At 41.6% G+C, this 27,675-nt stretch overlaps 1 protein-coding gene across 2 annotated transcripts in view; it reads left to right on the forward strand.

The window, feature by feature from the left end:
* Positions 1 to 7,664: 7,664 nt before the first annotated feature.
* The window catches only part of tamm41 (TAM41 mitochondrial translocator assembly and maintenance homolog), a 36,693-nt gene continuing 16,682 nt past the window's right edge, over positions 7,665 to 27,675 (forward strand). Inside the window, exons 1-6 of one of the 2 annotated variants that reach the window (XM_079857245.1) lie at positions 7,665 to 7,892; positions 7,968 to 8,064; positions 8,902 to 9,084; positions 10,400 to 10,492; positions 21,452 to 21,602; positions 22,391 to 22,536. In XM_079857245.1, the coding sequence (XP_079713371.1) occupies positions 8,059 to 8,064; positions 8,902 to 9,084; positions 10,400 to 10,492; positions 21,452 to 21,602; positions 22,391 to 22,536 (579 nt within the window). In that variant the 5' untranslated portion in view covers positions 7,665 to 7,892; positions 7,968 to 8,058. Of the gene's footprint in view, positions 8,065 to 8,901; positions 9,085 to 10,399; positions 10,493 to 21,451; positions 21,603 to 22,390; positions 22,537 to 27,675 lie in introns of both variants that reach the window. The other variant, XM_079857244.1, reaches the window with a different exon arrangement.

Consider the following 27,675-nt stretch of genomic DNA (forward strand, 5'->3'; position numbering starts at 1 on the left):
GACTCATTACATGCAAAGTGAGATATTTCAAGCCTTTATTTGTTAAAATTTTGATGATTATGGCTTACAGCTTATGAAACCCACAAAATCAAAATGACAGAAAATTTGAATATTACATGAAATCACACAGTAATTACACAGTGATACCATGGTCATTGAACCAGGTTTTGGTTCTTTTGGCAGTGTGGGCCGGTGCAAATCCTGCTGGAGAATGAAGGAAGCATGAAGTGCTCTGGAAATGTCCTGGTGGACGGCTGCGTTGACTCTGGATTTAATAAAGCACAGTGGACCAAAGTCCTCTTTTCTGATGAGAGCACATTTTGCATCTCATTTGGAAACCAAGGTCCCAGAGTCTGGAGGAAGAATGGAGAGGCACACAATCCAAGATGCTTGAAGTCCAGTGTGAAGTTTCCACAGTCTGTGTTGGTTTGGGGAGCCATGTCATCGGCTGGTGTTGGTCCACTGTGCTGTCCACTCAACGCAGCCGTCTACCAGGACATTTCCAGAGCACTTCATGCTTCCTTCAGCAGACAAGCTTTATGGAGATGCTGACTTCATTCTCCAGCAGGATTTGCACCGGCCCACACTGCCAAACTAACCAAAACCTGGTTCAATGACCATGGGATTACTGTGTAATTACTGTGTGATTTCATGTAATATTCTAATTTTCTGAGATTTTGATTTCGTAGGTTTCATAAGCTGTAAGCCATAATCATCAAAATTACAACAAATAAAGGCTTGAAATATCTCACTTTGCATGTAATGAGTCTATATAATATATTAGTTTCACCTGTTAAGTTTAATTCTTGAAATAAATCAACTTTTTGATGATATTCTAATTTTATGACCAGCACCTGTATATATTCAAACGCGCATACCTTTGGGCTGAACATGTAATGCGTCTGCGTTTCCACGGGTTTGGCCGGAGCGCGTTAAGGATTTTCCTGTTAGAACGGTGTTGTGTTAGCGGCCTTTAAGTTAATAACTAATGATCTTTGCATCGGAAGTGAATCAATCAGTCAAAACTAACTTTAGCTGGAGATTTTCCCATGGTGATTACACTGTGTCCATGGTGTTCTTTCGGCGCACCTAAGAAATCTATTGGACGTCTCAGATGGAACCGATTTTCCCCTAAAATCGGACAGGAGAAACTCTAGTACTGACTCACGGGGTAACCTCGGGTTCACGAACCCATCAGTCAGCATCCCAAAAGAAGAATAAGAAGGAAAAGAAGGTTGAAAATGAGAAATGTGGGCGTGTGCTGGAGCTGCAGGACACTGAAAAGGTGAGGGGTTAGTAGCCGTCGAGAAAAAAGGTTGAAATGATTGGGCCTCACGCTAGCTAGCGTCTGCAACGGGCGCTGAAGGCCTGATGCTCGAAGCGAGCTGGATTTGGTGCGGTGGGAAGATGGTGTTGTCAAGCGAGGCGAATCCTGAGCCCTGAGGGCTTCCTAACATTGTCCGGGAAGCAGACACACTCTGTCAGTTTAAATCTAGACTAAAAACACATCTCTTTGACCTAGCATACACATAACACATTATCAATTTCTATAATTCAATGTTAGGCTGCATAGATTAGGTCAGCCGGAACCGGGAACACTTCCCAAAAATCCTGATGTACTCGTTTTTGTAAGGATACATAATATGGTAGAGTTCCACTTTATTCATCCTCCGCGAGAACTGAACGTCCGAAATTATCATAGCTTGCCTCACTCCTACTACTGTCCACTTCCCAATAGGTGGAACTGTTGCGATAGGAAGTCGCCGGGGAGGAATTTTGATGTCTCGCCGGTGGAGGCGCGGGTCTAGGCGAGCGTTGATGTTGCTTAGCGATACCTTTAGACTGACGGCAGAAGGTCTGGACTAGGGATGGGACGAATACCGGTTTCTCTATAAACCACGATAAAATGTACTGACGGTTATTATTATCATTTAAAATTGAATTATCATTAAAACCATGTTTGATTATCGCGATTTTAATAACTCACTGTAAATCCTGTCCAGCCAGCAACAGGCTGACACAGGCGCAGCGCGCGATGTTGTTGTTTATTTTATTCGAGAAGGAATGGCGGAAGGCAGATTAATGTTTTAAATCTTACATGATCACAAAAATATTATCAAACTCAGTAAACAATAAATCAACTCTGATTTCATTTTCAATACAATCGAAAACGGAGACGCAAGACGGGAAGTTGTATTTGAATGAAACGAGAGAGCGCGTGCGCGTCCGTTGTGATGTGCGCTGTTATAATGCGTTGTTATTGGCGACGGTCATTATAAGGAAGGAAATGCCACAGAATATAATCTTGCTTAAAAAAGTGCATAGAGCTGCTTGTTTTATTTGTTGATTTTCAAATATAAAACTTGTTGAAATGTTTTCAGTGTGAGCATCAGTTATTTTTGAACACTTTTCATCTCGTTTTAACAAAACCGTGATAATATTGATAATCACGATAATTTTGGTCACTATTATCGTGATATGAAATTTTCATACCGTCCCGCCCTAGTCTGGACTCTGTCGCAGCTTGATCTTGGCCAAGCACCGCCCAAGAGGATGTTTGACTGACATGTAATGCATCCAATCACAGTTCGTTTTGTTAAACGTCATGTTTAGGGGCGTGGCAATATAATGTGGATGTCCCAACAATAACAGACAGGTGTGCATCTAATAAATTATTCATTCAAGAACGTTGTGCAAGTTTACTGCAACAATGGAGCCGTGACCTTCACATACTTTTGAAAATCCAGCGTTTAGTTGATCCTGGTAAGCGCTCATTGTCACAGTTGTAAACTCAATGCTTTCTTCTTCCACGAGGGGTTTTGGCGTCACGGCATGTGTTTCCAGGCGGATCGATAAAGAACGCGACACACACGTGACGTCTCTCGGACATCCTGCAGAATTTAACCAATCAGATCGCGACTTCGAAACTACTGAAGTGTTTCCAGAAAAGTGTTGAGTGAGCGAGAGTGAGGTCGTAATTAGACACCTTTATTCACTCTTACGAATTCTTGCATTGGTCGTGAGCTCGTTGAATATGCTGTAAAACTGTCGACAAACAGAGGTAAGTCTGCTGTATATATACACCTCTTGTTTTGGTAATTGGTTTGATTAACTGTGTGCTCCTCGAGTTAATTTAGGTTAATTATCTGAACGTGCTGAACTTTGTTAATAAAACATCATTTAAATGATATTGTGTGCTTGTCAAGGTTTTTTTTTTTTTTTTTTTTTTTTACCTCATTATGCATATCCAACATTTTTTTGTGTACGGTATTACAAACCTGGAAATATTGCTATAAATCACATATAAATGTGTGATTATTTTTATAACCATCTATTAAATTTAAAATGTAGTAAAGTAGATTTTGCATTTCTCCCTAAATGCATTCTGATTTATATAGTATTCTATTAGTTTTCCTATTTTTATTTGTATTTAATAGGATCTTATACCTGTAACATCAACGGGTGGATGAAGAAGACGAAGGTAGAGCGAAGATACAAAATACTCAATATTTATTTCCATAAGCAAAATCCAAACAAACTTAAAACAGCGTGCTAGTGAACAAACAATAACCAGCCGTGAACAGAGAAACAAGGGGAACTTAAATATACAGAGATAATGACAAGACAACAGGTGAAGGAGATGATGATGGGTGAACACAGGTGATGAGGATGAGGATGACGATGTGAAGGTGATGATGGAGGATTCTGGGTAGTGTAGTGCAGACACAGACGAAGACAGATGGTGAATGTGACAATACCATCTTCCATACAAACATCTTTAGCGATATTATAGAATTTTTCATTTGAATGTGCAAACCTTGTGAAATTATTAGTTTACAAATTTGCCAAGGAAGCAAAGACATTCTGTTTTATAATACCAGATGAAAATGAATTTATGCAGCTTTAAAAGGAGATTATATTGGATGGCATAAAAATAATGATGAACTTTATTTTACAGAGCGCCTTTAAAGCAGCTTCTCAGTGGACTTTACACAATAAAAATACAAAGAGAGAGAGAGAGAGAGAGAGAGAGAGAGAGAGAGAGAGAGAGAGAGAGAGAAAATACACAGTTAGAAATACAAAGCATAACCCCCCCCCCAAAGAACACACTGGAATACAAAATAATTAAAACCATCAAGAAGAAGCTAACCTAAAAAAATTAGTTTTTAGGTTGGATTTAAAAATGATTAGATTTTGTGCATCTTTAATATGAGAAGGAAGAAAACCCATCGGCTATATTTAATAGCACTGTAAACATATGCATGTGTTAAATATGTGTTGCTAGAATATGATTAAGATGCTTTTTGTTACATTACATAGAAATGTGTGATTATCTCCCTAAATGCATTCTGATTTATATAGTATTCTATTAATTTTCTTATTTGTATTTGTATTTAATAGGATCTTATACCATCTTCCATACAAATATTTTTAGTGACATTATAGAATTTTAAATTTGAATGTGCAAACTTTGTGAAATTATTAGTTTACAAATTTTCCAAAGACATTCTGTTGAAAATGATCCAGATGAAAATGAATGTACATCTTTAAAAGGAGATCATATAAACCCGTCTGCAATATTAAACCAGCTCTGTGTGTATAACATATGTGTTAAACGTGATGCTGGAATATGATTAAGATGCTGTTTGTTGTACTATTGCAGTCTGCATAAACCTCTCATGTTCTCTGCCTGTGTTTCCCTCCAACGATAAGTGCTGCATTAATTATTAATCTGAATGTCATATTTCCGAGGTCTCTGTGTGTAAGTGCATTGTGCTGATCAGAAACGACTTCGGGGAAGCAGTGTGTGCTTTTTAAGCGCGATGCGACGGTCCTCAGATGCTGGGCTTTAAACAGAGAAGTGAGTGTGTCTCCATGGCAACTGCAGTAAAGTGTGAGATTGTGTTGTTGTGTATTGTGTGTGCTTGAGAAAAGAGCTGAGGTCCAGATGCACATATAATCATCATCAGTCCCTCCATTATCACCGCCTGAAACCGAATATCCCCCTCAAATTAGCCGTCGCTCTCTCTCACACACACACACACACACACACACACACACACACACACACACACACACACACACACACACACACACACACACACAGAAACACTAGAGTGGGATTAATTCAGTGTGTTTTTGGGCACTGGGATTCTCTGCCATTCTGCCTCTCACTTGACATTATAATGTGCACTATATGTAAAGATGACACACGTGAAAATGGGTTTGAACTCTGTTCTGTTTCGGTAACACTTTATTTTACAGTGTCCTTGTTACATATATCATGTACTTACCATAGTAATAACAGTAAATTATGCATAATTACATGCAACCAAATCCTAATGCTACCCTAACACTATAGTAAGTACATGTTGTTAATTAATATTCAGTACTTATATAATTACACTGTAACAATGACATCTTAAAATAAAGTGTAACCCTATTTTCTCATCACAGAATCAGCCCTTGTATCTGCATATTTTTTTTAAGTGCTCAAGGAATTACATACAAACACATATAATATAATAAAAGAAAGAAAACAAAAAACAATGATTATACAAAAAAAGATGACATGACAGAGATATGACAATTGTGACACTACAATACATTAATATACAAGGAACGCTTTAAGTAGCCTACATGTATTTTCTTTAAATATTTCTTCATAATATTGAATAAATCTTAGGGATTTTTAAAAAAATGATTATTTATATAATGAATTTAGATTAATTCAGTGTCAAAATAAGGATAGGACAGAAACTTTTGTTTATGAATGAAGAATTTGCCATATAAAATAAAGAAATTAACAATGTACTCCACGGGTTTATTTTTTATCGTCATTACAATAAAACATAATGTCTTTTAAACTGAAAGAATGTGTAACATTGGTAGAATCAAATATGTAAGAACCAACGTCAGAGCAAAATTGTTGAATCTGCATAATATTTCAACAGAGCGTCATCATCACCACCATCATCATCATCGTCATCATCATCGTCATCATCATCATCACGTGAATGAATCCTGGTGTTGTCTTTGCTGTCATCAGGCTCGTCATCGCTCTATAGTAGATTTATGCTTATTTAAGAATATAAATGAATAATAATAGTCCACGCTCGATCCTTCATCGCTCTCTAGCGGCTGTTCATGAACACACAGCATTCCCAGAGGATCTCTGCTACTCTCCTTCACTTTACCTCATTACCTCGCTTTTGTAGTGTATAAAACACAGGGCATTTCATGGACTCCGAAATGATGTTTGTTTATTGATTAATTGAGTTCACACCAAGACTATAACTATAAAGGTTTAGTTGTAAATGTAAAAGAATAGCAGATTCCACAACTATCATGATCACGACACAGAGGAACAGCAGTGCTGGAACAACTGAAGCACTTTCAGAAACATTTTATTTTCCATTTCATGAACGATCCAACATCCAATCAGAATCCATCCTGCTTTAAATGCACACTATGAAACTTTTTTTTGTTCAAGATTTATATAATCAATAAAAGTAGTCAAATACATCATCAATTCTTCTTCCAAAACATGTGTTTGCCTTACCCTGATTTACTATGTTAAGCCTATTACACGTGTTTATCTAGACCTTTATGTATATATATCACAAAAATACAAGACCTTTGTATCATTCAGAGATTTTGAAGTACACAAATGAACACAGTCTTAACAGCTTTTCCATTAGTTCTAGACTGAATAGTAGAACAGTAATATTACAAATCCTTTCAGGACTCCTGAGAAAAGGGGATTTTGTTAGAAAACTTACACTTATGAATGTAAAATTTGACTTATTCACAGTCTTGTCATAGATATCCAAAAATGATCTTTTCAAAATTAAAGAGTACTTTTTCCTTAATAAACACAGACACCTCATACCATAGTGTTTCACATGAGCACCAGAAGATGTGAGGCAGGTCTAGTGTTTCCAAGAGCAAAAAGATCATCAGTGTCTTTCTTAAACTTGCTAAGGAAATGTTTGACAGGGTAGAATTTGTGCATTATCATGAAAGAAATGTATTTCACCTTGTTTGTAACAAAAAACTAATGAGGTAATAACCAAACACTTTCCCAATCAAGGTCATTAACACATTTAGTCCAATAAGCAGTAGAGCGAGATTTGGTGACAAACTCCTTTAAAAATAGCGAACGAATCGATTTGTAATTGTTTTTAGACTGTAAAGAACACAGTTTTACCACATTCTGTATCAGTTGAGTTAATTATGGGCATTCAGTGTTTATTAGACCAGTCGGGATGGTTTTGGTGGGATTTTGCGTCATCCGTCACTCGCGCGTGTGCCTCGTCACTTTAAAGGGACAGTTCACCCAAAAATGAAGATATTTGTTATCATTTACTCACTCTCTAGTTGTTCCAAAGCCGTATGAGTTTCTTTATTCTGTTGAACACAACATAACATATTTTGAAGAATGTTGCTAACCAGACATTTGACGGCAGCTATTAACTTCCATAGTAGGAAAAAAAAAATACCAAGGGGCTTCTTTAAAATTTATTATGTTGTGTTCAACAGAAGAAAGAAACTCATACGGCGTTGGAACAACTTGAGTGTGAGTAAATGATGACAAAAATCTTAATTTTTGGCTGAACTGTCTCTTTAATAAATCTGGTTAATTTTGCTGCACCAGACCTCACGGTGGCGCCCGCGAACTATCACCTGAACACCGGCACTCTTCAGAGCTCGAGGAAAATACCAGTCAAGAGTATCTGCAGATAATATCTTTAAATGATTCAGAATAATCAATTAGTTATCAATATCACCATTAATCATATTCGTTATCAGCATCCCGCCTGTGATTAGCCTCCTAGCGGGGAACAGTGAGGTGTTGTTGCTCTGAACGCGATGTAAACACGCGCTGATCGGTGAGTGTGTGTGTGTGTGTGTGTATTCTCCGCTATGACTCTTCCAGCTCTCCAGAAAAACAGTGTTTTCTTCAGGAAGATTCTCAGCCAGTTTCCTCAGGACTTCAGTCTGGCCTTCGCTTATGGGTCTGCTGTGTTCAGGCAGAATGGAAGCTGTCAAGGTCAGATGAGGGTAAGAAACGCCTCACGCTCATGTTATGATCTGAAGAAAGTCTGTCACTCGAAGTTAAAGTAGATTAATTTCTGCCTAATATACAGTACAGCAGCCCTGAATCATCATCAGTCAGTGGTTTAGTTACTGTTGTGGAGGACAAACAAGAAAAACCACATTACCAGTCAGAAGATTTGGATCGGTAGGATTCTTTGATGAATAGAAAGTTCAAAAGAACAGCATTTATCTGAAATAGTATCTTTTCTAACATTATAAATGTCTTTACTGTCACTTTTGATCAATTTAAACTTCATACTTGATGAATAAAAGTATTGATTTCTTTTATTTCTTTCCCCCCAAAAGTAAAATAAATATTCTTACTGACCCCAAACTCTTGAACGGTAGTGAATAATGTTACAAAAGCTTCTCTTTCAGATTAATGCTGTTCTTTTCATCTTTCTATTCATCAAAGAATCCTGGAATAAAAATTCAAATAACTGTTTTCAACACTGATAATAATCATAAATGTTTCTTGATCATCAGATCCTCATATTAGAGTGATTTGTGAAGGATCATGTGACACTGAAGACTGGAGTAATGATGCTGAACATTCAGCTTTGATCACAGGAATAAATTACACTTTACTGTATATTCACATAGAAAACAGATGATTTACACTGGAATAATATTTCACAATATTACTCTTTTTTTGTTGTTGTTGTATTTTTAATCAAATAAATGCAGTCTTGGTGAGCAGAAGAGACTCTTTCAAAAACATTAAAAATCTTACTGACCCCAAACTTCTGACTGGTAGTGTGTGTTTATTCTGAAGAAGTGCTTGTGTTTCGTGTGTTTCAGAGGAACATGCTGGATTTTGTGTTTGCCGTGGACGATCCGGTCACATGGCACACCATGAACCTGATGGAGAACCGGAAGCATTACTCGTTCCTCAGATTCCTGGGGCCGAAACACATCAGCAGGATCCAGAGCGAGTCTGGAGCCGGAGTTTACTTCAACACACTGATTCCTGTGGACGACCGGGTATCAGACTTACACACGCTTTGTCCCACTGTAGTCAATCATTTGTAGTCACCAAAAGTACATATTTAAACGTTTTTTGCCTTAAAATATCTTGACTGTAACTCGACACTCTTGCCTCATTTAGTATGCGCGGTTCTATGAATATGCAAATGAGCCCCGCCTCCACTCACTCGCTCAGCTCAGAGATCCACTGGTTGACGATCACACGTTGATCTGATTGGTTACAAGGTAGTTTGTGACGTCAGAAACACCAGCGATTTCAAAGCGTGTTTTTGAGACTGTCTTTGGTTCACTGCAGTTTTAAGGAGGAAATACTCAGCAATGCTGTCGACTTATGAACTTACACATGCTCTGTCTTAAAGCAGATTAAACACACCACATAGACATATAAACAACATTGAATCCTGTATTTTCACCATAGGGGGACTTTAAAGAAATTAATTATTTTGTTTAGAAAAGATGCGTTAAATTGATCAAAAATGAGAGTTAAAGGAACACTAACCGTAACTGCCGTAACTCTGTCTGACGCACCCACCGCTAGCCTAGCTTAGCACAAAGACTGGAGGTAAAGTCTTTTAAAGTCTGGGCGGAGTGATTTACGCGCAGCGCCTGAGAAGCCCCGTGGAGAGGAGCAGAGAGTTCGCTCAGAGCTGGAGTAAATCACTCCGCAGAAGTAGCAGTGCTTCGCCTTCTGAGAATATAGTTCCCAGTGTGTGTACGGTTAGAAGATGGCTGTGTCTCATGTGACCTTGTTATTTGTACACGCTGTGACTATACACATCACAACATGTAAATAGGAAAATGTTGGCGTTATTTTGTCACTTTTTGGGAGTGGTATGCTAGCTGGAGCCATTTACCTCCAGTCTTTGTGCTAAGCTAGGCTAGCGGTGAGTGTGTCAGACAGAGTTACAACACACACACAGATGAGAAGGGTGTGTGTGGACTCATCTAACTTTGGGGGATACGGTGAATAAGATAAAGTCCCAAAAAGTCGAAGTGTTCCTTTAAAACATTTTATAATATAGACATTTCAAATAAATGCTGTTCTTATTAACTTTCTATTCTTTGAAGAATCCTGAAAAATAACACTGATAATAATCATAAATGTTTCTTGAGCATCAAATCCTCATATTAGAGTGATTTCTGAAGGATCATGTGACACACTGGAGTAATTTACTATATATTCACATAGAGAACAGCTGATTTACACTGGAGTAATATTTCACTGTTTTACTGTATTTTTGATCAGATGAATGCAGCCTTGGAGAGGACAAACACCAGAATGCAGTTTGTTTGACGTGTGTTGTGTTTGCAGTTGATCAAGTACGGCGTCATCAGCACTGAAGCTCTGATCGATGATTTACTCCACTGGAAGACGCTGTACGTCGCCGGCCGGTTACACAAACCCGTGAGTGTTATCAGCATATGGGATGAATATAGTATCAAAATGATTAACACGCGCAAGCACTATAATCCATGAACTTGATCAATGTTGCAGATATGTTTTACTATCTACAACCAAATGCCTTTCAATTTGCGTGTGCAAAATTCAAAATTGAATGAATGTGTAGCAATTTGTACAAAATAGAGACATTTTTGTGAATACAAATGTTTTCTTTTGTATTAGTGTATCATAATTTGCGCATGCAACAAAGAAGATGTGCGTTTGTGGATCAGGTGACACGCGTGCATTCATTGACGTCATTTCTGAGTCAATCTCATTTGATTCATTTGGATTTTGAGACTTTCTTTTCACGGATTTTAAGCATTTCACAACCCACACACAAACAACTACAACTGAATAGGCCTGGTGCTGATTATTAAAGGAGACATATCATGCTTTTAAATCGTTCCTTTTTACATATAAATCATACATTTGTAGTCTATATAAAGCGGAACTGCAATGCTTGGGTCTGAATTCCTCATTATTATAGCTCCACAGGCCCCTTTTCTACCCCTTTTCTGATGTGCGTCTGAGAGCAACTCGTTTTGGTGCGGTCTCTTTAAATGCAAATGAGACACTTCATACCCCGCCCCCTCTCCAGGTGACACTCGGTTCAACTCCACCCCGTTCGGCCATTTTTGTAGTTTGATAGCAGAGATACGATTATCTAGCGGCACAGAAACTTTTTATTCACACGTTATTAACAAAATGTCAACAACGGAAGACTTGTCCAGCCAGCCTTACATGTTCGAGCCAGAGTCGGAGCCGGAGCGAGATGAAAATGAAGACGACGAACCTGCAGAACAACGTCTTCATATGGATGTATCGCAATGGTGTGTTACTGTATTTACACATGAAACTTTGGTCTTCCGACCTTTTACCACCGTGTCGATTTATTTTGATTAATATGTGCGAGGGAGAGAAAAATAAGGCCAAAACAGAATATAAAGATATCAACGAAGCACCTGAAGAGAATTTCAACTTTTCTGTACTTCTAAACACTCCAAATATACAACAAAATGCATTTAAGGGCTAAAAAAGTGGATTTAGCATGATATGTCCCCTTTAATGTGTGCACAACTACCCATTTATTTGACACATTCACAAATGTGCGTCACTACGTTTAAACTAATACAATACAACTTGTGTGTGCAAAATACAGAAATGTATGCATGTGCAGCATTTTGTACAAATAGAGACATAGTTGTTAATACAAAACCTCGATTTTGTATGAATGTAGGCCAGAATATGTGCGTGCAACAAGTAAGATGTGCATTTGTGGATCGTTCATTGACTCGTTTCTGAGTCGATCCTATTTGATTCATTTGGATTTTGAGACTTTCATTTCGCCGCTTTAGCCTTGCACGACCCCCCGCCCCCCCAAAGCTGTCTGAGAAAACCTGCTACCACTAGATGGCAGTAGCTGCTAAAACAGACAACGGCACCGTAATCAAGCGTTCTTTTTTCATATAGTACGCTTAATGTGGCTTAAGAAAGTGATATTGAAGCACCAAATTTAGTACACAATATAGGCCTACCTTATTAATAAAGCATACTTTATAAAGGCAAACAGATTATGAACAACACCCATAGAACCACTCCCATAAAAACATTATAAAACGCTTAACGTGCAATAGCGCGTTGCATGTTCAGTAAGGTGTATAGGCTACTGAGTTTAAATATCACCGTCTTACTGCATTAACGTTCAGCTTTTTCTTTAGGCTCTATTGGAGGAAAACTATATACAGACAAGAGCTTATATGAACGCGACACGCAAAGTTTCACGTTAAGGGCATTTTCCATCCTTAGAGCCTGTTAAAAAGGAGACGTTTAACGTGTTAATCATTTTGATACTATATTCATCCCTCAAGTGTGTGTAAGTTAGTGGTGTTTTCCTCAAGTGTGTGTGAGTTAGTGGTGTTTTCCTCAAGTGTGTGTTAGTTAGTGGTGTTTTCCTCAAGTGTGTGTTAGTTAGTGGTGTTTTCCTCAAGTGTGTGTGAGTTAGTGGTGTTCTCTTTCATAGGTTCACTCAACGCTGCGGATAGCGCAGTGGGATATTCTCTGAATGTGCCGATTGTCTGAAGCCCTATAGAATCACGCCAATTCATTGGCTGATGGCGCTCGCGCAGTCTGGCTCCGCCCCGACGCTCTTACGTCGCATCATTACATATTCGCGCGCGCGCCATCTGTCCTCAGATTTCTCTGCCTTCAGAACGAAGCGGTCACGTTGCCCTTCGCTCTTGATTTTTCTAAGCTCATACGACTTCTGGATTATTCTCGGCGCTTCTGCGACTGTTCAAGCGGAACTCTGTTTCTCCTTACGGTGAAGTTGCCATGGAAAACCGACGCTGTTCTCCGCCATGTGCTCGTTACATCGCTAACGACGACCCGCACAGTAAGTGTGTTAAATGTTTGGGTTTTTCACATGCGCGCGAGGCAGTCATAGGATCGTCTAAATGCAAATTCTGTGAAAATTTGTTGCTCAAAACCCTCAAATCGCGGCTCGCGGTTTTTGAGAGGGAATCATTCGTCCCCCCCTGTCGCGCTCCCGAGGCCTCTCGAGGATCCGCGACTTGGGGTTCGGATGTAGAGCTTGAGGATGTGGAGTTCGAGCAGATGAGCCCCGCTCTTTCTCTCCCTCCTTCCCCTCGGCACGCGCGAGGCATGCCAGTCGAATTTTCATATGATTATTTGCGCCCCAGCCCGGGAGCACGCGACGCGGTTTCTTTCGGGCTGGAGGATGTACTTTTTACCGAGGCTTCCGACTCCGAGGATTTCGGGCCTACTCTCGCCGACGAGGTTATCCCGCCTAGCGGCCAGGAAGCGCGGCCTACTGCGGCCTACGCGGAGCTCGTTGATGTACTTTCGCGCGCTACGGAGAAGCTCGCTATTGATTGGCCCGACGAGCCCCGCGAATCTCAGTCGTCGAAACTCGACGAGAGACTTCTCAGTGGCCCTAATTCTAGGCCTCAACGGAGAAAGCTGCCATTTTTCAGTGATCTGCATCACGAGATTTCCAGATCCTGGAAGCAGCCTTTCTCTGCGCGCCTCACTAATGCGGCAGCTGCTGATTTCACCAACCTAGTAGGTTCTGTGGAACAGGGCTATTCCGCCGTTCCGGCGATTGAGGAGACTTTAGCCGACCATCTTGCTCCGTCCTCTGCGCCGTCCTGGAAGTCGCGCCCCCTCCTCCCCTCTAAAGCATGTAGGACTACCTCCTCTCTAATTGGGAAATCCTACATGGCGGCTGGCCAAGCAGGCATGTCCCTGCACACTATGGCCATTCTTCAGGCCTACCAAGCAGACGTCCTTAAGGAAATGGACGAGGGCGATGGCATGACCCCTGAAGCAGTCAAGGAGCTTCGTAAGGCTACGGATTTAGCCTTAAGAGCCACCAAACATACAGCACGTGCTATAGGTCGCTCTATGGCTGGTTCCGTTGCGGTGGAGCGCCACTTGTGGCTTAATCTCACGGAGATCCGTGACAAGGAGAAGGTTTTCCTCCTGGACGCCCCCATTTCTCAAACAGGTCTGTTTGGTGAGGCGGTCAACACAGTGGTTGAGAAATTCCGCTCCTCCAAATCCCAATCGGCCGCGTTCAGACAGTTCATGCCCAGGAGGGCTAGGGAACCTTCTGCTCCCTCCCCTGTTCGACCCAGAGAACGTCCCTCTTTTAGACCGGAGTTCTCTTCCAGGAGGAGCGAACCGGTGCATCCCCCACCTACCACGGTTTGGGGAGCCCGCGGTCGCCCGTTTCCCCGTCAACGGCCTCACAAGCGCCTCCAGATGAAGCGGTCCGACAAACCGACCGCTCCGGCGGCCCAGAGCCGTTCCTGACCCTCCGGTCGGAAAAAGGAGAGCTCCTCTGCTTCCTCAAGGTTGGGACAGACCGCGCAAGCGTTTCTGCCCACCTCCCAGCTCTCCTTTCCTTGCCCTGTCACCTTCGTCACTCACAGTGTTTCGAAGTGCAGGCCATTTTTCATCATCTCGACTCAGCCCGGTGCGGGAGGAAGGAGACGCTTTTTGCTTTCTCCCCTCACCCCCGACACTCTCTATAACTGCCGGTCGCATCCTCGGAGGCACTTTTCGCTTTCCTCCGGAACAGGCGGACCTGGTCACCATGACCCCAGCATCGATGCCTCCCATCACGTGCCAGGACGCCAAGGGCTCTCCTGCACGGTCAACTTCTCTACCCCACGAACGTCAACACGGCACCCTCACTCAGGTATGTCGTCTGCATTACAACATCCCTCTTCCTCTTTCACATTTCTTTCAAGAGTGGGAGCGCTTACCAGGGGTATCGTCTTGGGTTCTTCGCACAGTTCGGTTCGGCTACACTCTTCAGTTTTGCCGCAATCCCCCTTGTTTCAACGGGGTCTTTCCTACCGTAGTAGACAGCGCCACTCAGGCTTCTGTACTTCAGCAGGAAATTTCATCCCTCCTTCTCAAAGGAGCGATAGAAGAGGTTCCTTCAGGGGAAACCGAACGGGGCTTTTACAGCCGCTATTTCCTGGTCCCGAAGAAGGGCGGCGGTTTGCGTCCCATACTGGACCTCCGCCGACTGAACTTCGCCCTTTACAAAGGGAAATTCAAGATGTTGACGCTGAAAGCTATCATATCTCAGATTCGGCCAGGGGATTGGTTCGTGACAGTAGACCTAAAGGATGCTTACTTTCACATCCAGGTTGTACGGCGACACAGACAGTTCCTCAGGTTCGCCTTTGGAGAAAGAGCGTTCCAGTACAGGGTCCTTCCATTCGGCCTCGCTCTGGCCCCGAGGACATTCACGAAGTGTATGGATGCAGCTCTGGCCCCATTGCGGCTCCAGGGCATCCGTATTCTAAATTACCTGGACGATTGGCTCATTTTAGCCCAATCCAGGGAGTTAGTGACCCACCACAGAGACATCGTCCTGAGTCATATCCAGTCTCTCGGTTTGAGGTTGAACTCGGAGAAGAGTGTTCTTGCTCCGGCTCAGAGCACCGTTTTCTTGGGAGTGAACATGGATTCCGTTCTCATGCAGGCCCAATTGGCTCCTGCACGGATTTCCAGTCTGACGACATGCGTGGCCCGTTTTTCGCTAGGCCACCATGTGTCTGTGGGCACTTGCCGCAGGATGCTGGGCCTTATGGCCGCGGCCTCCTCCGTGCTACCGCTGGGCCTGCTCCACATGAGACCTTTCATGTGGTGGATGAAGCTCTCAGGGGTTCGGCCCTCCGGGCCAACCCTTCGCCTACTGAAGGTATCGCGCAGTTGCTTTCGAGCCCTGTCAGTTTGGCGGGACCCTCTTTTTCTTCAAAAAGGGGTCAGCATGGGTGCGGTATTTCGTCGCCAGATGATTACGACGGATGCCTCTCTCACCGGCTGGGGAGCAGTTTTCGAGGGCAGACCAGCATGTGGCGTCTGGACTGGCGAGACTCTCTCTTGGCACATCAACTGCCTGGAGTTAAGAGCCGTTTTTCTGGCTCTGCATCATTTTCTCCCTCTTCTGGAGGGACACCATGTAATTGTCAGGACAGACAACATGGCAGTGGTGTCTCATGTAAACCGACAGGGGGGTTCTCGGTCACGCACCCTGAACAGGCATGCGCGTCACCTTCTCCTGTGGTCTCAGAGCAGATTCCTTTCTCTGAGAGCAGTTCATGTCCCAGGGATTCTGAACCTCGCAGCAGACTTTCTGTCGAGGCAGAAACTCAGATCGGGAGAATGGATGTTGAACCGCCAGGCAGTGGCCCTGATCTGGGAGGTTTTCGGAGAAGCGGAAGTGGACCTCTTTGCATCTCAAGAGTCGTCCCAATGCCCGCTTTGGTTCTCCCTGAGTCCCCCGGCTCCATTAGGGATAGATGCTAGGGTTAGTTTCGGCCTTCATGCGTGGGGTTAAGCGCCTGAAACCGGCTCGCTCCCCTAGAGTTCCCTCATGGGACCTTTCTGTTGTCCTAGAGGGTTTGACAAAGGCTCCCTTTGAGCCCTTAGAGTCAGCTCCGGAGCGGATTCTGACTCTCAAGGTTTCGCTTTTGTTGGCTTTGTCATCATTAAAGCGTGTAGGAGACTTACAAGCTCTTTCTGTTAGCGAGTCTTGCTTGGACTTTGCTCCTGGCTTGGTCAAGGTTTCCTTGAGGCCGAGACCAGGGTATGTTCCCAAAGTTCTTTCCACAACTTTCCGCTCGCAGGTGGTTAACCTTAACGCTTTCCACCCTCCTCCATTTTCTTCTGAGGAAGATAGGAAGCTTAACTTGCTCTGCCCAGTTCGTTCTCTTAAGATATATGTAGACCGCTCAGGCGGTTGGAGGAAATCTAACCAGCTTCTGGTTTGCTTCGGTGCTGGCCGCCGTGGGCTTGCTGCATCAAAGCAGAGGATTTCTCACTGGGTTACAGAAGCTATCTCGTTGGCTTACGAGGTGCATGGCTTTCCTTCACCTCTTAGCATTAGAGCACATTCCACCAGAAGTGTGGCATCTTCTCAAGCTCTTTTTAGAGGAGCACTTTTGGAGGACATTTGTGTTGCGGCAGGCTGGTCCTCTCCGCACACTTTTGTAAGGTTCTATAATTTGGATCTTGACATGACCCCGGGTTCCCAGGTTCTTTCTGTTTGAACTCCTCTTGGTCGTTGTCTATTTTTGTACCAGTCATGGAAAGCGCTCTAGCTTGGCGAGTTTGGTAGTCCGTTCCCACTGCGCTATCCGCAGCGTTGAGTGAACCTATGAAAGAGAACGTCTCTGGTTACTTGCGTAACCTATGTTCTCTGAATAGGGAACGAGACGCTGCGTTAGCTGCCAAGCTCCTCGCGCTGCTGACAGTTTCCTTTTCGGCAGAGAAATCTGAGGACAGATGGCGCGCGCGCGAATATGTAATGATGCGACGTAAGAGCGTCGGGGCGGAGCCAGACTGCGCGAGCGCCATCAGCCAATGAATTGGCGTGATTCTATAGGGCTTCAGACAATCGGCACATTCAGAGAATATCCCACTGCGCTATCCGCAGCGTCTCGTTCCCTATTCAGAGAACATAGGTTACGCAAGTAACCAGAGACGTTTTCCTCAAGTGTGTGTAAGTTAGTGGTGTTTTCCTCAAGTGTGTGTGAGTTAGTGGTGTTTTCCTCAAGTGTGTGTGAGTTAGTGGTGTTTTCCTCAAGTGTGTGTGAGTTAGTGGTGTTTTCCTCAAGTGTGTGTTAGTTAGTGGTGTTTTCCTCAAGTGTGTGTAAGTTAGTGGTGTTTTCCTCAAGTGTGTGTAAGTTAGTGGTGTTTTCCTCAAGTGTGTGTAAGTTAGTGGTGTTTTCCTCAAGTGTGTGTAAGTTAGTGGTGTTTTCCTCAAGTGTGTGTTAGTTAGTGGTGTTTTCCTCAAGTGTGTGTAAGTTAGTGGTGTTTTCCTCAAGTGTGTGTTAGTTAGTGGTGTTTTCCTCAAGTGTGTGTGAGTTAGTGGTGTTTTCCTCAAGTGTGTGTTAGTTAGTGGTGTTTTCCTCAAGTGTGTGTTAGTTAGTGGTGTTTTCCTCAAGTGTGTGTTAGTTAGTGGTGTTTTCCTCAAGTGTGTGTAAGTTAGTGGTGTTTTCCTCAAGTGTGTGTTAGTTAGTGGTGTTTTCCTCAAGTGTGTGTGAGTTAGTGGTGTTTTCCTCAAGTGTGTGTAAGTTAGTGGTGTTTTCCTCAAGTGTGTGTGAGTTAGTGGTGTTTTCCTCAAGTGTGTGTGAGTTAGTGGTGTTTTCCTCAAGTGTGTGTAAGTTAGTGGTGTTTTCCTCAAGTGTGTGTGAGTTAGTGGTGTTTTCCTCAAGTGTGTGTTAGTTAGTGGTGTTTTCCTCAAGTGTGTGTAAGTTAGTGGTGTTTTCCTCAAGTGTGTGTTAGTTAGTGGTGTTTTCCTCAAGTGTGTGTTAGTTAGTGGTGTTTTCCTCAAGTGTGTGTTAGTTAGTGGTGTTTTCCTCAAGTGTGTGTAAGTTAGTGGTGTTTTCCTCAAGTGTGTGTAAGTTAGTGGTGTTTTCCTCAAGTGTGTGTGAGTTAGTGGTGTTTTCCTCAAGTGTGTGTTAGTTAGTGGTGTTTTCCTCAAGTGTGTGTTAGTTAGTGGTGTTTTCCTCAAGTGTGTGTTAGCTAGTGGTGTTTTCCTCAAGTGTGTGTAAGTTAGTGGTGTTTTCCTCAAGTGTGTGTTAGTTAGTGGTGTTTTCCTCAAGTGTGTGTTAGTTAGTGGTGTTTTCCTCAAGTGTGTGTTAGTTAGTGGTGTTTTCCTCAAGTGTGTGTTAGTTAGTGGTGTTTTCCTCAAGTGTGTGTAAGTTAGTGGTGTTTTCCTCAAGTGTGTGTTAGTTAGTGGTGTTTTCCTCAAGTGTGTGTTAGTTAGTGGTGTTTTCCTCAAGTGTGTGTTAGTTAGTGGTGTTTTCCTCAAGTGTGTGTAAGTTAGTGGTGTTTTCCTCAAGTGTGTGTGAGTTAGTGGTGTTTTCCTCAAGTGTGTGTTAGTTAGTGGTGTTTTCCTCAAGTGTGTGTGAGTTAGTGGTGTTTTCCTCAAGTGTGTGTTAGTTAGTGGTGTTTTCCTCAAGTGTGTGTTAGTTAGTGGTGTTTTCCTCAAGTGTGTGTTAGTTAGTGGTGTTTTCCTCAAGTGTGTGTAAGTTAGTGGTGTTTTCCTCAAGTGTGTGTTAGTTAGTGGTGTTTTCCTCAAGTGTGTGTGAGTTAGTGGTGTTTTCCTCAAGTGTGTGTTAGTTAGTGGTGTTTTCCTCAAGTGTGTGTTAGTTAGTGGTGTTTTCCTCAAGTGTGTGTGAGTTAGTGGTGTTTTCCTCAAGTGTGTGTTAGTTAGTGGTGTTTTCCTCAAGTGTGTGTTAGTTAGTGGTGTTTTCCTCAAGTGTGTGTTAGTTAGTGGTGTTTTCCTCAAGTGTGTGTTAGCTAGTGGTGTTTTCCTCAAGTGTGTGTGAGTTAGTGGTGTTTTCCTCAAGTGTGTGTTAGTTAGTGGTGTTTTCCTCAAGTGTGTGTTAGTTAGTGGTGTTTTCCTCAAGTGTGTGTTAGTTAGTGGTGTTTTCCTCAAGTGTGTGTTAGTTAGTGGTGTTTTCCTCAAGTGTGTGTAAGTTAGTGGTGTTTTCCTCAAGTGTGTGTTAGTTAGTGGTGTTTTCCTCAAGTGTGTGTGAGTTAGTGGTGTTTTCCTCAAGTGTGTGTGAGTTAGTGGTGTTTTCCTCAAGTGTGTGTGAGTTAGTGGTGTTTTCCTCAAGTGTGTGTTAGCTAGTGGTGTTTTCCTCAAGTGTGTGTAAGTTAGTGGTGTTTTCCTCAAGTGTGTGTTAGTTAGTGGTGTTTTCCTCAAGTGTGTGTGAGTTAGTGGTGTTTTCCTCAAGTGTGTGTTAGTTAGTGGTGTTTTCCTCAAGTGTGTGTTAGTTAGTGGTGTTTTCCTCAAGTGTGTGTAAGTTAGTGGTGTTTTCCTCAAGTGTGTGTAAGTTAGTGGTGTTTTCCTCAAGTGTGTGTAAGTTAGTGGTGTTTTCCTCAAGTGTGTGTGAGTTAGTGATGTTTTCCTCAAGTGTGTGTGAGTTAGTGATGTTTTCCTCAAGTGTGTGTGAGTTAGTGGTGTTTTCCTCAAGTGTGTGTGAGTTAGTGGTGTTTTCCTCAAGTGTGTGTGAGTTAGTGGTGTTAGTGTGTGTGAGTTAGTGGTGTTTTCCTCAAGTGTGTGTGAGTTAGTGGTTGAGTTAGTGGTGTTTTCCTCAAGTGTGTGTGAGTTAGTGGTGTTTTCCTCAAGTGTGTGTGAGTTAGTGGTGTTTTCCTCAAGTGTGTGTGAGTTAGTGGTGTTTTCCTCAAGTGTGTGTAAGTTAGTGGTGTTTTCCTCAAGTGTGTGTGAGTTAGTGGTGTTTTCCTCAAGTGTGTGTGAGTTAGTGGTGTTTTCCTCAAGTGTGTGTGAGTTAGTGGTTGAGTTAGTGGTGTTTTCCTCAAGTGTGTGTGAGTTAGTGGTGTTTTCCTCAAGTGTGTGTGAGTTAGTGGTGTTTTCCTCAAGTGTGTGTGAGTTAGTGGTGTTTTCCTCAAGTGTGTGTAAGTTAGTGGTGTTTTCCTCAAGTGTGTGTGAGTTAGTGGTTGAGTTAGTGGTGTTTTCCTCAAGTGTGTGTTAGTTAGTGGTGTTTTCCTCAAGTGTGTGTGAGTTAGTGGTGTTTTCCTCAAGTGTGTGTGAGTTAGTGGTGTTTTCCTCAAGTGTGTGTGAGTTAGTGGTTGAGTTAGTGGTGTTTTCCTCAAGTGTGTGTAAGTTAGTGGTGTTTTCCTCAAGTGTGTGTGAGTTAGTGGTGTTTTCCTCAAGTGTGTGTGAGTTAGTGGTGTTTTCCTCAAGTGTGTGTAAGTTAGTGGTGTTTTCCTCAAGTGTGTGTAAGTTAGTGGTGTTTTCCTCAAGTGTGTGTGAGTTAGTGGTGTTTTCCTCAAGTGTGTGTAAGTTAGTGGTGTTTTCCTCAAGTGTGTGTGAGTTAGTGGTGTTTTCCTCAAGTGTGTGTGAGTTAGTGGTGTTTTCCTCAAGTGTGTGTGAGTTAGTGGTGTTTTCCTCAAGTGTGTGTGAGTTAGTGGTGTTTTCCTCAAGTGTGTGTGAGTTAGTGGTGTTTTCCTCAAGTGTGTGTGAGTTAGTGGTGTTTTCCTCAAGTGTGTGTGAGTTAGTGGTGTTTTCCTCAAGTGTGTGTAAGTTAGTGGTGTTTTCCTCAAGTGTGTGTGAGTTAGTGGTGTTTTCCTCAAGTGTGTGTAAGTTAGTGATGTTTTCCTCAAGTGTGTGTGAGTTAGTGGTGTTTTCCTCAAGTGTGTGTTAGTTAGTGGTGTTTTCCTCAAGTGTGTGTGAGTTAGTGGTGTTTTCCTCAAGTGTGTGTGAGTTAGTGGTGTTTTCCTCAAGTGTGTGTGAGTTAGTGGTGTTTTCCTCAAGTGTGTGTTAGTTAGTGGTGTTTTCCTCAAGTGTGTGTTAGTTAGTGGTGTTTTCCTCAAGTGTGAGTGAGTTAGTGGTGTTTTCCCCCACAGGTTCGAGTTCTGCTGCAGAATGAGAGTGGGAAACTGCGATCCGCTCTCGTAGGGAACTTGAAGAGTGCCATGATCGCTTCTTTCCTCATGTTGCCCGAGAGTTTCTCAGAAGAAGAGCTCTTCCTCCAGATAGCAGGACTGTCCTACTCTGGTGAGTCTTTCTCTCATGCATTTTACATTTGTACTGTAATCTGAATCTAATCTAATCTGCAGTAACAAACGCTTCCACTAGAGGACATTCACCTCCCATTCATTTCCAATGCCTCATTTTGACCACAAACAATAGAAGAGTGACTGGGTTTTTTTTTTGCGACCATTTAACTTTTTCGAATCATGTCCATGATTTATTTTGTGTGTGTGTGTTCACACAGCAAGTGCCAAAGTGTAAAATATTTTGGTAAAAAATGACTGAACTACGCCAGAAGGTTAAACTTTTCTTCCTTTCAGCAATAATCTGCCAAGTGTCGTCTTTAAAAAGAAGAACTTTGAAACTACAAAGCATTCAAGATTTATGACCGTTTAAGTCTATGCTAAAAAATTGAATAAATGGATTATAAGTACTGCATAAATATAATTTACTACCATTAAAATCCCCTAAAATACAAAAATATTAAGTAAACAAAGAAACATTGTCAAACTAAATTATAATACATTCATTTAATTGATAAACAACAACAGCAAAGAAACACGAGCAGCACCAGAGGATTAATATGTCATTAAAATAAAATTTTGATCCTGGCTTTATCCAATGCTCAAATTTCTGTTTTGAAAATGTATGCAAATCAATGCATATTTAATTAAACAATACCTAATTTGCATATTTTTTAACATAGCTTTTCAGTAAACTTGTAATACAACAAATCTTTTGCGATTCTTATTGTAATCAAATGTGGAAGTGTGTTGGTGTCTGTAAGTGTGTATCTGATTGTGTGGCTGTAGGGGATTGGAGGATGGTGATCGGCGAGGATAAAGCCAAGGTCTCCAACATCGTGAAGGACAACATGCATGACTTCCGCAGGTTATACAGCAGGATCCTGCAGGAGTGTCCTCAGGTGGTGTACAAGCCTCAGCAGGGCCGGCTCGAGGTGAGACACACTCCTCTCTTTTAGGGGTGTGACGGTTAGTATATAACCGTGAGACCGACGGTTATAGTTGAACACCGTCATTAGAACTCTATAACCGCCAAAACCGTGTTATTAAAATATTTTTACAAACATTTTTTATCATAGAGAATGTTTAAATACTAATTAAAAACAAATGTTAACAGTCTGTGTTATTAATGGTCTACGTCGTTTCCAACTGTATTTGATTCTTTGCCAAGCGATCGCCAATCATTTGAGATAGAAATAAAAGCTATGATATAGTGATGTGCCATCATTATGAGATTTATTAAACAAATGAAAAACATTTGCAATAATAAACATTAGCAATGAACATTTGCAATCGGGAGACATGGTTTTTACCACTTAATGAAGTTTTGTTTTGTAAATCGTCAGACATGATTTTTACCACTTCATTAAGTTTTGCTTTTTAGAAAGCCTTTCTTTAAAGTGAATTTCGTTTTGTACAAATTGTATCTTAATTTTAATAAATGTTTCATCAACCAATTACATGTATTTAATAAATAAAAAGCAAATATAGGAGTGTATAATATAATAACCGTGACATGGAGGCTCCGATGTGCCGCGTTCACTTGGATTGCATTGTGTGAACTAGAGCGCATCTCATCGTAAATGAATGAAACTCAGCGTAGGCCTATGCCTCATACATTAGCATTAAATATCTTTGCTGCATCCTTTCTAGAACAGACAAGGGCTTTCTTGCGGCTCGCATCAGCAGAGCATTGCATCGTCCATAGACCGCAAAACACTCAGCGGATGGCGGGCGGGTGCGGCTTTGAAATCTGGTCAAAAAACATTGGTGCGGATGATGAGTTTTGTGATGCGGTTGCGGATGAACTAATACCCCATCCGCGTATCTCTATCGATAACAACATTGAACACTACACAAATATTAATTTTATTCAAACTAAGTTGTCATATAACAGACGAACGTCACAACCCCCCCGGACGACGGTTATGTTACGAACCGTCACATTTGACTCACGTCATAACCGTCATCACCAATTCTGAAACCGGCACACCCCTACTCTCTTTACAATCCCGGGGGATCATGGTGCGTTCAAGTCCTGCTGGGAAGTGCGTACGTACGAGGTGGGAAGTCGTGATTACGACGGCAGCGTTCAAGACACTTTCGGCAGTGTACTTTCTCTTAATTAATTACACAAATACAGCGAGGTTCTGAAACTCTAGATGAAGAACCTAGATGTGCATCACGGTGTGTTTTATGTTTTTAATTCATTTATGAAGCCACTGTAAACTTTATTGTTACATATCACACTGTTATATTATAATGCTATCATATTCTATAGTTATTATAAGTTATTGTCCAGATAAAGTTAGTTTTGATGATTCACTTCCATTGTAAAGATCATTAGTTATTAATTTAGGGGCCGCTAACACACACCGTTCTCACGGAAAACTCTTAATGTGTTCTGGCCGCTCATTTGCACGACAACAGTGTTTGGGACTCGAGAACGCAAACCTTGATACAGGATCCAAGGTGCAAGCGTTGAACAATAAAAATAAAATAAAACGTGATCATCTCCGCGTAAGCTTCAAAAAGTGAATCTGTGAGAGCGCTGACGGCGTGCACGTGCGTATCATGTGTTTAGCCTATAGGGATGCGCGTTTGAATATATGTGTCTTTCTCTACAAACCCCCTGTCCTGCCGTAAACATTCATCATACATCATTCTGCTTATCGATTCCTAATTTAGATTCCAAATAAGGTACAAAAACGTAGATATCGTTCACATCTAGTCTTATTGCAAAACATTTAATTGTAGCTGAACAAAAATCGACAGGCTAAAACACTTACGCAAGGCCTGGGATTCGAAAATAGGCTACCATCGAAAAACAACTAGCCTAACTAATATAAATTTCAAGCATTATTAAAGATAAGCAAACACTCAGTAATTAAAAAATAACAAATAAAAAATAACCAATGGCAACAACTAGATAAAACCGAACAAATATACGATTGAAATAAAGAGTGTTTTAAGATTTTCAGGTGTTCAGGTACAGAAACTATAATCAAATGTAAAATAACACTACACTTTATAAATAAAATATACATTACAAATATAGTTACAAAAGTTATTCAGGCAAGAACGAGTGAATTTTCTTTTTTTTGTTTGATTAGTGTTATTATCGAGACGGCAGCAGGAATATTAGTGCTGTCCCTTTAAGAGCTGTCCAGTATAGTTACACACGCCTGCAGCTCTGAGAACAGCGAGTTGCTTGAATTGTTTAAAGGGCACCTATTATGCAAAATTCACTTTTACATGGTGTTTGAACATAAATGTGTGTTGGCAGTGTGTGACCAAAACCACCCTAGAATGATAAAAATCCACCAAGTGCTTTTTTTATAATCCCCATAAATCATAAGCACTGTCTCAGAATGAGCTGTTCTCAGATTCGGCGCAATGTGACGTAGAATTGAGCAGGCCCCGCCCACGACTGTTGAGTGACACTTCAGTTTGAGCCTAGCCCCGCCCTGAGTGAGCTGGACACAGGCCCCTCCCACGACTGTTGAGTGACACTTCAGTTTGAGCATAGCCCCGCCCTGAGTGAGCTGGACACAGAGTCCGCCATTGTTCGACGCTTGAGCCGCTGTAGACAAGAATGTCTCCTAAGCGATTGAGGTGTGTTGTTGATGGATGTAAGAATGAACATAGCAGTCTTCATTTACTCCCGTTGTTACTCGAGGATGGATCTGTACTGTTCGTGATCAAGCTTACACTCTCCGGAGCGACAGGCCTAACGTGACTGGACACGGAAGAAATGAAAGTGCGAGCGCACTCTTTATGACAGCTCATCGAGTCATTTTACGGATATAAGGTTTACCAGTTTATTTAGCACCCACTGAAAAGGTGTGTATATTTGTTTACTGTTAGTTGTAACGAGTGTTTTGTGTACTTCGCTGTGTATGTTGATGATAATGAAAGGGAGAGAGAGAGAGAGTTTATGGATAAGACTTAATGCGCACTTCTTATACTATGTTTATTCAGCTCTTACAGAGATTCTCTGGAGTAAAACTAACGCTCATCTTTTGTGTGATGTACAATAAACTTCACTGAACTCGTCAGTATATTTTGGTCATCATTCGGACGGGTTTTGCTACAGCAGGCTTATATTAGTGGATAAAAGCAGATGACAAATAAGTTATAACCATAATTAAACTAAACTATACCTGTTCTATGTCCATACAGCGTATATTCTCTGGCTCTGTGGGCATTATTGTCCGACTCCGAGTCGAAATGAACACCGCAACTGAGAGTTTCTGTTCTGATATTATCAGATGAGATTGTCCTGACTCTTGAGCGCGAGCTCGTGAGGCTCCGCCCCCTGTGCCGTGCAGCAGCAGCTCATTTGCATTTAAAGGGCACACACTAAAACAGCACGTTTTTCTGAGCCCCAAAAAATTACAATTTAAACATGCTGTACAAAATGATCTGTTGGGTATTTTGAGCTAAAACTTCACATACACACTCTGGGGACATCAGAGACTTATTTTACATCTTGTGAAAAGAGTCATAATAGGTGCCCTTTAAAGTCATATTGAAAATCGATTCACCTGGCTATCGCGATTTATTATTATTATTTTTTATGATTCTAAAATCGATTTTTTTTTTATTCCAGAATCGATATTAATTCAAATTAAATTGCTTTATTTTTGTCCTTGCTTGTAGACGAGGTTGACAGAAGTTAGCCACTTTCGTTCCGACAGAGGATGAAGTGTGTCGTTATCTATGAGTGTCGTAATATCCCGAGTGTGCGTGAGACTGAAGCACTGAAAGCCCTCGCGCTGCTCATATGCTGAGAGAGAGAAGACAGTAGAGCTGCACGATTCATCTTTACAAGACTGTGATCTCCATTCAAACACACACACGATCTTTCAGTCCGTCCGTCTATTAAACTTTGACAAAATCATATCTCATTATTCAGATCTGTGTTAGCGCTGACCCGGAAAGAGTCGTCGCCGCTTCACTAACAGTCTTTTCAACCTCACAGTATCATTATTTCTGTGATACAATAGTTCAAATTATCATAAAAGTACTGGGATAAAAGTTTAAAGTTCAAATATGAATACTGATGTCTACGATAGCGATCAAAATCAGCTTTTGATAGAAACTTGATGCTTAAAATAACGCATTTATCGATTACATTGTTTCGCCACTAGATGGCCACAAGTGACTGTTAAAAAATGTGTTTTTTATTGAATAATTTATTCTAGAGAATGTAGTGTTGTATGATGCTTCTGAAGTCAAACTCAGAGAGATGTGATGAATAGTTTTTGTAAATATGATCATCTTATACATCATGTGCAGTCTGTGTAAGTGTATGCTTTAACTTTCCCCATGGTGTCACTCGAGTGCAGTGGTTCTCAGCCTTTTTTGGGCCAGCGCCCCCTATCCAATATCCAGGTCCCTGAACGCCCCCCACCCCCAAACTAATGAGCGAGCAGGAACAAGTGAGAGTTAATAGATGAAATAAGTGCAAAATTGTCTTTTATTAATACAATTGAACTATACTCCAGTGATTAATCCAAAAAACAAGCTATAAGCTGCATTGGTGTAGCAATACCAGTGTTTCTCACAGGATTTTGGTAAATCTGTGGTGAGTGGACCTTGGGCCTTCTAGGGGGTGTTAAGTTAAAAATATGTTCATGCACATTATATCTTTATGCTGAATATTGTTTAATATTTCACATGACCGTTTACCGAAACTAAAAAGGGGACTTTTATTATGAAGTCCCCGGAAGAGCGGTTGTTTTGTTTTTGAGCACGAGTTGTGATGGATGGTGTCTGTGGATGAATAAAACGGATAACGTTAATCGATACTGAAGTGTATTTTTTTGTGTAACATTGGTAGCAGAGGATGGTTAGCAACTATAGAGTACCGCCAACCTTTGATGAAGGAAAACCATATGAAAGTTGGAAGAATGAAGTCGCGATTTGGACCAGAGTTACAGAACTCGAAAAGAAAAAACAGGCGCTTGCTGTGGCTTTGGCGCTGTCGGGAAGAGCGAGAGAAACGGCGATGGAAATACCGGTAGACGATCTGAATAAGGACACTGGCATGAACACTTTACTTACGAAAC

Source organism: Squalius cephalus (genome assembly GCF_949319135.1).
Source record: "Squalius cephalus genome assembly, chromosome: 22".
Classification (NCBI taxonomy): Eukaryota; Metazoa; Chordata; class Actinopteri; order Cypriniformes; family Leuciscidae; genus Squalius; species Squalius cephalus.